The sequence below is a fragment of the Mirounga angustirostris genome, unplaced genomic scaffold (assembly GCF_029215605.1).
Source record: "Mirounga angustirostris isolate CCGP_5_RB_7025 unplaced genomic scaffold, mMirAng1.0.hap1 SCAF_5, whole genome shotgun sequence".
NCBI classification, from domain to species: Eukaryota; Metazoa; Chordata; class Mammalia; order Carnivora; family Phocidae; genus Mirounga; species Mirounga angustirostris.
The window spans coordinates 38381017-38394230 of NW_026991713.1; the positions used below are offsets into that span (position 1 = coordinate 38381017).

The following is a 13214-nucleotide window of genomic DNA, read 5'->3' on the forward strand; positions in this document are numbered from 1 at the left end:
GTCTTTCTTGGTTTAACATTTAAAAGGTCCCCCTCCCCTCTTGGAGGGGTTAGATTTGGGTGGTGGTGCTGTCTCATTTTACAAAATTCAAGAGTGTCCCCGGATCTCTCCAATCTCTGATGTGAACTGAATTTTAGGAAGGAATTGCAAGATCGAGAAATAAACAAAATCATGTAATATTGTGGCAGCGACACACACAATATTTTCTCCACATGACTTCATAAAACTGGTGAGGTAAGTATTCGCCAAGAGCACATTCACTTTTTCCAAACATAATACTTCTCTCCCTTTCCGTGTCATAAAGCACAGATTAATGTTAATGTGAATAAGCACATCAAATTGTGACCTATCAAAATCAAATGATGAATAGAATTCTGCTTTTCATTAAGCAGATCAGTTTAGTCCGAAAATGATTTTCATTAATTAGTGCTAGAACAATTTTATTGTTTTATCATTAAATATTGCTTTATTCTATGTTAAGAGATAGCACATTTAAAATCAACAATGTATGTTAATAATAACAGCATAAAAGGGGAAATTACCCAACATAACCTCTTTATAAATCACTGAAGTGAAAGTAATATTTCCTTAGTATCTATAGTCATTGGACACCTCTAAGAACTCATAATTAAAATGAAAAGAAAGAATTTTCTTCATAAATAGGGAAATGAATGGCTGATAATTTTTAATTTGTGGAACTGTTTTTAAAGAACACATCTCATGCCCTTACTTTGTAAAATATCTAATTTATTTTTTTCAAAAGCAGATACATTTATCTGCTGAGCTATGCTCATTCCCATTAACCTTATGTTTTAGAGGACAGAAAGAACAAGAAATACTCACTTTGATACTTTCGTCAAGATGGATGATGCACAAATATATCCTGCCAGAGATAAATATACACAGATAAGAATGGGAAAAAAATTATCCAAATATCTTGGTCCCATGTTCTGGTTATTAAACAGATCATTTTAACCTAAATTCTAAAACTTAGACTGAGTTTTGCTGTGAGTTAGTTTGCATTTTCTAGTGGATTTTGAGCAGCCAATTCCCTGTGAGACATTAGTGGGACTGTTAATCTGGATAGAAGGAACAGCGTACCTAGATTCATAGAGACATAATACAGTGGAAGGATTAGAGTCAGAGATCCAAGTTTTAGTCTTGGTCCTACCACTTAGTAAATGCCAAGCTTAAGCAAGCTAGCAAACACATCAAAAAAAATGATGGTATTGGACAAATGCATCTTGAAAGTCCCCTCCCGCATTGAGAGCATTTTCTCCTTGGAATTTCAATCACTACAAGGATTGGAAGATAGGGTCCATGACCTTGCTGGTCTTACATTTCAGTAATTTCTCCCACTTCCTCTACAAGCTCCAAAATATACAGCTCTTTTCAGGGATTAAAATCTACCAAGTAAATGTAAGTAAATGCTTTCCTCATGAGAATATTTTATAAACATTAACTTAGAAATAGAATTGCCATAAAAATAATTGAAAATAATTCGTGGCCCTAAATGATAAAGTCCTTCTTACAAACAACTTTTTACCATTCTTTGGGTTGATGACATGAAGAAAGTTTAAGTACTCAATTTATTATAAAATTCAAATGTTTAAGTTATACAGAAAACTATTTTAAATCATCTTTTAGAAAAGAAAAAATTAGAATCAGAATTTCCTCCAGTATAGTTGCCTATCATGATAAAAGCCTAATTTTAATATTTGAAGAAAAGACTCAAAAAATTAAAACCAAAGTCCCAAATTATCTACATTACTAAGAATTTTCAAAAAGGTGGTCTGGGTGTCATTTGGTATATATCCATTCTAATGACTCCAAAGTGCTGTTCCTATCAGTTGCAGGAGAGACTAAAGCACAATAAAATAAGGTAAAAATTTCATATAAGTTCTTACCTTGTAATGAAAACAGTATATGAAGCAAGAATAGACTCCGAGGTATCATTAAATTGAGTTTCCTCACAATGTTCATTTCAGTGGAGGCTTTCTCCTGAAATGCAACCAAATTGTTGGTCTTTACTATGATGGCATCTTAGAAGTATGCGTATGTGTAGAGTGCTCAAATTCTTATAAATATAACTTTGTAATAAAGTAATTCAAAAAGAAATTCCAGTCTTTCTAACTACATACAGCATCTGAAGCTTCAGAGCTTGCTGGCAAGCCTTTGGCTGAGTGTCTCATTAGTGATGCATGGCCGCTGCTTACCTAAGCCCGTATTAGTTACACCCTACCCCACTCCTGCACATCACACACCTTTTTAGGCTATATTAGCCCTTTACAACTTCTAGAGACAGCAGCACCAAAAATACAAAAAGCCTGTTGTTATCTCCTGATGTCTCAGAGGATAACCTTTATTCCTAATTGTTGGTCTATTATCTGTGTTTTATTTTAAAATAATTACCTGTCCTTTGAAAAAAAGGTGAAATAAAATCCTATCAATCATTTTTCGAACGTCTAGGTGTTCTCGTAACTTTTTCTTTAGAAATTAAAAGTAAACTAAAATTATGTGCACATATTTTCAACTCAAGTCCCATTGCAATGTAGTTTAAATTGACATATTCCTGTGCCCACACATCGTCCTGTTAAACATTCTGGCACACAAGTAGAAAATAACACAAGAAGATGATATTCTAATATCTGACTTTACAAAGAAATTAAAGTAACTCACACAGCCCTGAAGACCCTCCCTTCACACCCCATTTTTCCATCTACTATGATGGGTACCTAATGAGACAACAAAGGAAGACTTCTTATTCCAGCAGGAAGCATACTCTTCTCTGGAAGTGATGGACTGACTACCTAGATGGGAATCACAGAACAGCTCTAATATTTCATAATGAACCTTACAGAGATGATCTGAGCCCCATAAATGAGTGAAAGTCATGCTTATACAAGGGGAGCACATTCCCTATAGCGGATTCAATCCATTACCTGCACTATTATAGCGTTCGTTTACCGGATGAGGACACAGTAGTAAAGAATGTCTAATACACGAGAAATACCTTTGAGACAGAAAAGCACAGCAGTTAGTTCTTAATATCTTATTGTACTCAGACACCTCTTCTGCAAAGAATTTTCATTCTCCTGTGAAGTAGCCTTGATATCCTATTATACTGCTTGCCTAGTATCTATTACATAAACAGTCCCTTGCCTGTGTCCCAAATTCAATGATCTTTCACTCTTGTTCTAAATGATCTTAACTCATTTCCACTGCCTACATGATTGCTAATTTCATGAGCGAAAAGAAGATGTTTGCCTATAAGTTCATGTTTTTAGCATGAAAACACATTATAATTCATTAAAATTGTAAGTAGCTATGTATGCACCTATCTATACAGACACATACACACACTTGCACATCTCATTTTAAAATTTGATGGATAGGTTTAAATAATTGAAGTATAGTATATGTTTAATAAATATTTATTGGAAGTTTATTCATTACTCTTAAACTAATTAGACAGTGAATTAATATAATTCTAAACAGATAGGCTTAGTTATTTATGGTTACACCCTAAATACTGGTCCAAAAATATGTATCTACTCAACGACAATAAAAACTATAAAATATTCTAGATACATAAGATGTGAATACAGAATAAATTAAAGAGTTAAGTTTGAAATTTGTTTAGAGACCAATAATTTTCCTCCAAAGAAATTTTTACTTTTTTCCTCCAAAGAAATTTCTAAATTAAGAGAGCAATTTTGCTTATGCAGAATGCTTATTGACTCTTTCTGGAAAGGGTAGAAATTGTCCATAACACATATACATTATTCAGTACCCTCTTCAATTTACAGTAGTTTTTCTCGGCTTCATTGTTTCCTGTATAAGTCAGTCTAAAATATGAAGAATCTATAAATCATAAATTGTACTTTAGGATTTTTTCCCCAGTCCATTTAACTGTTTGACTTTTTTCTTTGAACTTAAAATTTTTCACAAGTGACACACATGTGGGAAAATCCCAAATGGAAACCAAAGTTAAATTTCATGATTCAAAAAAAAATAAACATTCCTATAATACTCATAGTTTTTTCTAAACATTACCAGAACTTGATGAGAAAAGGTTAGTAAACAGAAATATAAAGCCATGTAAAAAGTATTTATTTCTAATGTGAACTTTGATATTCTCTGTACTTAATTCAAATGTACTAACTCTGAGCTTCTCATCTCAAAATTCATATAGTATCTTTAAACTCTTGATTCAAAACATCACAGCTATTTTCGCTGGTTTAAGTTGGAAATTCCAAGGCTCTACTGTCTGGCATTTTTACTACTTTTTTTTTCTGTTTTGAACTATTTGCATTTAAAAACTATAAATTGTTTTTTCTGCTGAAGAAAATAATAGAAATTATAACAGAAATTTTCAGGGTGACCATTGTTCTATAGATAGAGGTTTAGTGCAGGCTTTTTTTCTCTTTCTCCTCCTTCCGGGCGTACAGTCGGTAGGAGATTAGAAAAGGACAGGGAACAGCAACAAAGAAAACAATGACAAATCCCATGTCTTTTTCAACTAACTACATTATGAACTCATTACACTAAATTGTAGGTACCATGAAAATAGGCAAAATAGACTTCCATGAATAGCTACAATAGAACCGAGAGTTTAGATAAAAGATTAGACCCAGAACCACAACAAAGGAATTTATGACTGTTGCTACATGTCGTTATTACTGTCAAAATTTAGTTGACAGCTTTTATATTTCATTCTACTGTGACAAAGGAACTTTGGCAAAAAGTGAGTCAGCTATCAGCTTGTGAAGAGATATTATGTTCTTAAGAAGTCTGAGGTGACTACCTAATGCATGGAATAAACAGTTCCCTTTCTGCTACACGATCACTGCAATTTCCCCACATGGAATATGATCTTTAGAAAGTTGACACCTGACAGCCTATTGGCCTCAACGTGCCACATTAAAAGCAACTGGCAAAAATGGGAAAACATTGGCCTTCTACATTAATTTAAAAAAAATGGGGGTGTATTTTTAATGAAGTTCATTATCTTTGGTCAAAATGAATGTCTTTGGTGATTTATATAGCACTCATTTTTCGTTCATTGAGACCAAATCTAAAGGAGATAACATTCAATTCCCACCATATCACATTCTACTAGTGAAATGCAATTATTCTTCACGTGTTTTACCAAAACTAGCACATTTCAGATTCAGTGATGTTGTCCGGAATTTGTTATCATTGAGCTAACAAAAAGAATCCTATATCTTTGACATGATTCTAACCACTCTGAATTTAACTGCCTTATTATGAGACAGTTTTGCAATATTCTATTTATGCTTTCAGGAGGTATGTTGCTTGGCAATTTGTGGGATGTTTCATATCATTTAATTTACAAATGGCATTTATCTTAGCTTTTCTGGATAAAAGACATGATTATGTGTCATAAGGGATATCTATGTTGGTCATGATTTCAATCTAAAGCCCACTCCCAGAAGTTAATGTGTTATATTTTATAGGGACATTCATTTTTCAAGTTGTTATGGTACCATTGATTTGCAATACTAACTGATATCTTGAAAGAAGTAATGTTCCTACAACTAATATTTCTTCTTGTCAACATTTTAATATCATTTTAAGATATAATACCAGTATTTCCTGCAGTTCTCTTCATTCTCTAAACTACTGTAGCACTATGCATTTATACTTCATAGTGTAATATATAATGCTCTCTATATAATAATATAAATTAAATTTGTCTCCCATGTTTTCAATTTCATTTTACATCTTCAATCATTTTAGATGTTCTTATTTTAAAGTTGCTGAGGGATAATATTATTTGAATTTCTCAGGAGAAGGAGGGATATAATCCTGTTGTTTATTGTGTTTTCTTCTCACATTTAGGGTGAATTACCTCATGGGTTTTGTGATTTTGAATTTTATGTCGACATCTGTAGGGTGTTTTCTGTGGGGATCTTTTACTCCAGGGCTGAGAATATGCCCCACTAGGAAAGATTGCCTCTGTCAGTTGCTCCAAGAAATTTCAGTTGAGCTCAGTTTGAGGATTCCCAGACTACAAAATATAAATTCAAATCCCAAACCCAGAGTAATGGAAGGCCAAAGTCTAGTTTCTGCTTTGTTTTTGGCCTCTGGTGATATCCCTTACATTCTTGTGAACTTATCCAACCACTTAAATGGATGTTTCTTTTATTTTATTCAGCATATTTAAGTATTTCATAGCTGGCAAATGTTTAAATCATTTAATCTGCCATATTGCCAAAAACAGAACCACCAACTATCAAAAACCATATGATCTTATTTTCTAAGTTACTAATTTATATATTTGCAACTTACTTTTCCAGCTGAACTACAAACATGTAATATGGAGCCATCTACAATTCATAGGTAAATACTTATCTAATTTAACTCTACTAATTTTAAGCAAGTTACTCCAAACACAAATATAAATTTATAAAGAAAGTATGTCAAAGCATGTCATATTTGGATCAAATTATTTAAAATATAAAAGAAAACCCATCACATATCTAAACGTCATGGGTTTTTACATCAAGATTCCAGCTTGAACTCCTGACAACCTGATTTGTGATAACAGCCACTGCAACAGCTCCTGGAGAGTCAAACATCAGCTTATCGTCTGCCACCCTCCCTAAAGTGGCAAGTTTGGTACAGAAAAACTGCCTTTGGAGATATAGCATCACTGTGGTTTTCAGCAGAGCACAGATCAGTATGAAAACATACCTTCGAAGAAACCAAGCCCTTGACTGTGATTTGAGAGCCACAGAAAGTTTGGAAAAATCTCAAAAAGAAATGTTTCCCCCTTTATTTTGACATGCCTTCTTCCCTGGCTCCCAGCCTGAATTAGAATCTTACTGAGTTACATGCAAAATTGTTATCATTATCTCCCAAAAGCTGCAGTAAAAACAAACTCGTTCCCTTGGAAGGTTTTCTTTAGCCTTCTCTTCTAACAAGGTAAGTTTATCAACTTTACCTTAGCATACAGTGATGGTTCTCAAACTTTGGTGGGTGCAAAAATCACCTAGGGAGTACATTAGAAGCACAGATTTCCAAACCCACCTCCACTGCATCCCGTAAGTTTTCTGATCCATGAGTCTAAGTGGATTAGACATCTGTATTGTAATAGAGAATCTCGCTTCAGGGAAATTAAATACCAGACTAGTTCACTGTAGTGGGAGAAAGAAATGCAAGTGAATTACAAATATGGGAGTACTGACAGATCCCATTGGAGGGGAAATATGTAGAGAATAGAAAAATTAAGTGGAGGTTGGAGGCCAGCCTCACTACCCTCTAGTGAAAATAAAGTAGGTTTGTTTGGGAAAATAAAGTAGGTATGTTATATAATTTGCCTACTCTTTCCACACTCCTTATGCAAAAAAAAAAAAAAAAAAAAAACCCTCCTCCCAAAGGCAACACATCTTGATTCTCACCATGATAGTTGGGATAAATGGCTCCCCAAAGACATCCATGTCCTAATTCCCAGAACCTGTAAATTTTGCTTTATATGGCAAAAGAGACTTATAGATACAATTAAGTTAATGATTCCTTTAACTTAAATCCTCATGGGTTCAATGTAATCACAAGAATCCTTACCAGTGAAAGAGAGAGTCAAAAGGATCAGAGTGAAAGAGAGATTCAAAGATGGAAGAACAGCCACAACCAAAGATTTCAGGGAGCTTCCAGAAGCTCAAAGATGCAATGGAATGGATTTTCCCCAGAGCCTGCAGGAAAAATTCAGTCCTGCCAACATCTTGGTTTTAACCCAGTGAAACTCATTTCAGACTTTTGATCTCCAGAATTAAAAAACAATAAATTTCTGTTTTAAGTCACTAAATTTGTGGTAATTTGTTAAAGCAACAATAGGAACCTAACACACATTCTCTTGCCACCAGGGATAGGCACCTGACATTAAGCAAAATAATGTATAGCTGTCCTACAATTGATCCAATTCTCTTTCTTAGGTATTGAAATATAAATCAGAGACATAAAAGTCCCATGTAGTCATAAGGTTGTGGGCCTTGGAGTTTTGTGGTCACAAGAATTAGAGGGCAGCTCTTTTTCAGTCATGTGCATACTGTTAAATAGGCAAAGAAAGTTTTGAGAAGTAGGAGAAGTAGGAGAAAGGAAGTAGGAAAGAGCAGTAGGAGAACAGAGCAGGTGTTTAGAGGGAAGCAAAGAAATATGTGATGGAGAAGATGCTTTACCACATTTGGGTTTCTATGACTACATCTATCCAATAACTTCCTTTTTGATTGAGTTAATTTGGTTACAATTTCATTCCCTGACATGCAGGGATCCATGACTGATATAGAGGGACTGAGAAAAAGGAGGATAACTGTGATGGTTGATTTTATGTGTCAACTTGACAGGGCCACAAGGTGCCCGGATAGTTGGTTAATATTATTCTGAGTGTGTTGGTGATAGTGTTCCTGAATGAAGTTAACATTTGAATTGGTAGATTGAGTGAAGCGGATTGCCCTTCCCAATGTTGGTAGGTCTCACCAATCCACTGAAGGACAGAAAAGAACAAAAAAAGTGGGTAAGGGGGGCGCCTGGGTGGCTCAGTCGTTAAGCGTCTGCCTTCGGCTCAGGTCATGATCCCAGGGTCCTGGGATCGAGCCCCACATCGGGCTCCCTGCTTCGCGGGAGGCCTACTTCTCCCTCTCCCTCTGCTTGTGTTCCCTCTCTCGCTGTGTCTCTCTCTGTCAAATAAATAAAAATCTTTAAAAAAAAAAAAGTGGGTAAGGAAGAATTCCCTGTCTCTGCCTGACCGTCTTGGAGCTGGGACATCGGTCTTCTCCTGCCTTCAGACTCAGACTCAGATTCAGACAAGAACCATACTACAGGTTCTCCTGGGTCTCTAGCTTGCTGACTGCAGATCTTGGGACAATGGCTTTCTCCTAAGGGATACTATAAATCAGATGGCATTTACTATTCCAAGGTCCCCAAATAATCTACTTAGACCTAAGAAAAACTGGAGAACTGTGATATATTTAGATATATTTAGATATATCTAAATATATATATAATTATAAAGTTAAATTTTCCCAGGGAAACCTTCTTGAAAGGTATTAGATAAGAGGGGATATGAAAGTTGTGAGTGAGAACCCCAAGAGAAACAGAAATGAGGCATTGTGGAAATAGTCCTATTACTACCAAGCATTTTGTTGAGTCACTCTTCTGTGAGTGAGTTTGCTCACTCTTCTGCTGTCCAAGAGCCAGATCGAGGAGAACGTGTAAATTAGACTTCTATTATAGTATTCCACTGATGGGATTCAGGGAGACTTCAATGACCGGGAAGTTGTGACAAGATTGGAAATTTAGGAGACATTTTTTGGCACTGAGGGTCTTAGGGATGAAGACTTTCATCTAAGAATTCTATGGTAGTATGTGGACGATAGCAGGCAGGAACACTGTTGGATAGGTTAGATTAGAGGTCCCAGTTTCTTATTCATATTCTCCTTGTTATAGAATTACATGTTTTCCCATTTTCAATGTGCTTTTGCAATACCTCCCTCTGAAGTAGAAAAAGTATATTTTTCCTCCCTATTAATGTTTAAATGGTCACATGACTTTCTCTGGCCAAAGTAATGTTAGCAGACACAACTTAAGCAACAATTTTAAATGTGCATCAGAGTTTTGGATTGTTCTCTTGCACTTCTGCTATCTACCAGAAGAAGAATATGTCCTGGGTAGCTGCTAGTCCAAGGACAATGAGGAAACATGGATTACAACCTAATACCTCCCCTCAAAGAGCTGGGTCCCATGGCTAGAAATGAATGTGTGTTATGCCATTGAGATTTGGTGTTGTAAGTTATATGAAACGTTATTGTAGCATCAATCTGGCTTGTTTAGGAGAGTCAGGAAGCAGAGGTGCCTGGGTGGCTCAGTTGGTTAATCGTCTGCCTCCAGCTCAGGTCATGATCCTGGGGTCATGGGATTGAGCCCCATCTGTGGCTTCCTCTTCATCATTGCTCTCAGCACAGTGTATTACATGTTATTTCTTTATGGTCTGTCTCACCTGCCATGGATTTTTGAGGGCATGGGACTCATCTTAATCTCTTCCTTTTCTCATTGTCAAAAAATATTCATTAGTTGAAGAAATTAATGTGTTTCTCTGCTATAAGACCCTTGTGGGAGTAGAGTTTTCATAGCCTCTTCTTTTTTGCTATTTTAATGCACAGCTTCAACCAGTGGACCAGATTAACTCCTCCAGGCAGATAAATCCATGCAATGCTTCCACAGGTCAAGCTAACATATTTGAGTTTATAAAGTTAGTGAACTGAGGGTTGAAGGACACTTGGATGAGGACTCTCAGTCATTGACAAATATCTGTTCCTTTGAATTCTGAATTAAGATCACAATTACAACAGTTTTGAAGATGAGGAAGAAGGGAGACTATACAGAGCAATGGATAAATCACGGGACTTATTTTCATGGAGAAAAGCAAACCATTAAATATCTCCTCCCTACCTTTCCTTGTTTCCCAAGAGCTACATTTATTTGTGGAAACATAAACCTAAACAGAGCACTAGTTTGTCTCTCAGGAAATTGCACTCCTGCTCTCAACTACTATTTGGCATTTATTATTTAACTAATTTATATTGCTATTTATCTTTTGTGAGTATGCCTATCACTTCTACTAGATTAATAGGTGATTGAGAGCTGTAAGCCTGACTTATACACCTTTGTATGTCCCCACAGGCCCCCATGCAGTGTTTGATATAAACTAATGCTTAATAAATTTCATTAGTGGTGACAACAATAGTGATGTTTATGATGATCTCCCTCTCCTGATATGTTCATAGAGCTTGGTGGGCAGGATTGGAGGGTGGGATGGTGTGGGATGGGAAATAAAGCTAGAAAGGGAGGCAAAGTCCAGATCATGGAAAGCCTTCTATTCTATGCTAAAGACAATGGACTTGCTCCTGGAGGCAAAGGAGATCTGTTAGAAAGTCCAGTGGCCATTTTTTTAAAAAGCTGTTTGACAGCAGTATGCTCCACAAAGTTGAATTCAACATTTCAGAATCCACTAGCTGGCTTACTTCTTTGAATTTAATTGCTTTCATCTTCACACAAATATCTCATGAAAAAAACTCTACTTTTCATATAGATGATAAGACGGAAACCCTTTAAAGCAGACAGAAGGGAAAAAATAAGAGTAAAAATTATAAATAGTTATTCATATAAGTTTTAAGACACTAAGGGTAAAACACTGTATTAGATGGTATGAAGATTAAAATATAAAGATAAAACATATACAAATAATCTCTTAAGCTAATTTAGTGGGCACTCTAAGTCTAGGCAGAGGGAATAGAGAAATGTATATGATAGCCTCCTTCCTCAAAGATTATAAGCCAGTGAGGTCAACAACATTAAAAATAATTACTAAATTAAGTATTTAATTATAACTGTGGTGTGTGTCCTTAAGGAGAGTACAAGATGCCCTGAGAGAGTCTTGCAGGAAAGAGGAGGTTCAGGAGGAACTTCTAAGAGAGGCTTACTTTGAAACTGAGAACTGGAACTAGCAGGAGAGAACCAAGATTTTACCAAACAGAGAAAACAGCTTATTCAGATGCCTTAAGAAGGAAGGAGCTTGGTAGGTTTGAAGAAATAAAGGTTTAGTACAGCTGGAACAGAGTGAGCTAGGGAGGGAAAGGGGCAAGGCTGGGAGGCGGGAGCAGCAAAAGGAGGTCATTCAAATGCTTTGGGCCATTGTCAGAATTTTGGACTTTACCCCAAGAAATATAAAAGCTAGTGGAAAGTTTGAAGCAAAGGAGTAGGATAAACAGGATTTTATATATGTGTTTCTATACATATTATATATACATGCACACATATGTAAATATATATTAATATATACACACATATGTACTTTTACAAATATAGACATGCATATTACAGATCATGTATATTCACCTATTTGTTTATTTTAAGATTACTCTCTATCCAAGGAGATTAAAAGTAAATGCAGAAAAACAGCCAGAGAGACCACGGTTAAGAGACAATAGTAATTTAGACTAGGATGGAAAACGTGGGAGTTGTGAAAAGAAACTAATTCAAGAAATATTTGGAAATAGAGTCACAGAATCTCCTAGTTCACCAAACATGGCGCATGAGAAGAAACTAGATGTAAAGGATGATGTCATCTGGCATGATTAATTGAGGGGTTGGTGATGTCACTTACTGAGATAGGAAACCCTGGAGAAAGAGCAGGTTTGAATGGATGTGAAGTCCGTGGAGAACTGTTTTGTTCCTTTATTTACAGAGATCCAGAGATCCAGAGATCTAAAAGCTGATAGGAAGGATACCACAGAGAAGTAGTTACTGAAGATACAGACATAAGAGGCTGCTCAAAATAGACCAGCTCTTGACCAGTAGGAAAGCCTTCTCTCAAGAAGCTAACAACTCAGAGGGCCAGAGAAATTAAGTACATGTAATGGGGATAATGTTGCAAGTATAATTAACATGTTTTTCTCTTTTGCAATTTCATGAGTACGACCTTCTCCGAAGTTAGAATGAGGCATGCATCTGCCTTGGGGATTCCAACTAGTTCATCCAGGAAACAAAGAGGAGAAAAGGAAAATATAATATTCAGCTTCAAACATACAAAAATGGGATTTTTTTTGTCTTCAGAAAGGCAATAAATTTAAAAGCCAGGCTTTTCCAAGAAGTAAGGAGATTTTCTAGACTATTCATTCCTTCTCTTATATATTAAGAGGCAAGACTGAGGGACTGGATCTTGGAGTTTTACGTGTTCCCAGTAAGGTAAGAGGACAAAGGAGTTAAAGCTCATCACCCATAGCCAGACGGAATGTAGAAGGAAAAGAATCAGTTATAGGAAAGGCTGATTTGTAGGCTCCACAAAGGGCATGCTGAAGGTAGAAGCGATTATGGAGAAGCAAAGGGAAGACCTGAGTTCAGCCCTCCTGGGCAGCCCTCAGATGCCACTTGACAGATGCGACCACGTGCCTCCACGAGAATGCTGTGGAAGGCTGGTGAGAGTCTGACTTGAGAGTTAGCAAGAGGGCTGCTCTCTTAACAAAGAAGCACCTTGGTAGCAGAAGTCTGCAAGTTGGACTTTGTGGCCTAGGATTCATAGGCAGACTTCAGGGGGTCCCCTAAAGCCACTGAGAGCTGAAGTTGGAATCATCAGGGAAAGTAACCAGAAGAATAAAGCGGAAGTTACAGCAGTTACCATCAGCAGTTGCAAATAT

General features: G+C 36.2%; 1 protein-coding gene across 2 annotated transcripts in view; it reads right to left on the bottom strand.

The window, feature by feature from the left end:
• The window catches only part of OTOGL (otogelin like), a 131424-nt gene extending 129441 nt beyond the window's left edge, over positions 1-1983 (bottom strand). For both annotated transcript variants that reach the window (XM_045867283.2, XM_045867282.2), the window contains exons 1-2: positions 1908-1983; positions 844-883 (exon numbers count right to left, since the gene is read on the bottom strand). In XM_045867283.2, the coding sequence (XP_045723239.1) occupies positions 844-883; positions 1908-1983 (116 nt within the window). The remainder of the gene's footprint in view (positions 1-843; positions 884-1907) is intronic.
• Positions 1984-13214: the final 11231 nt, after the last annotated feature.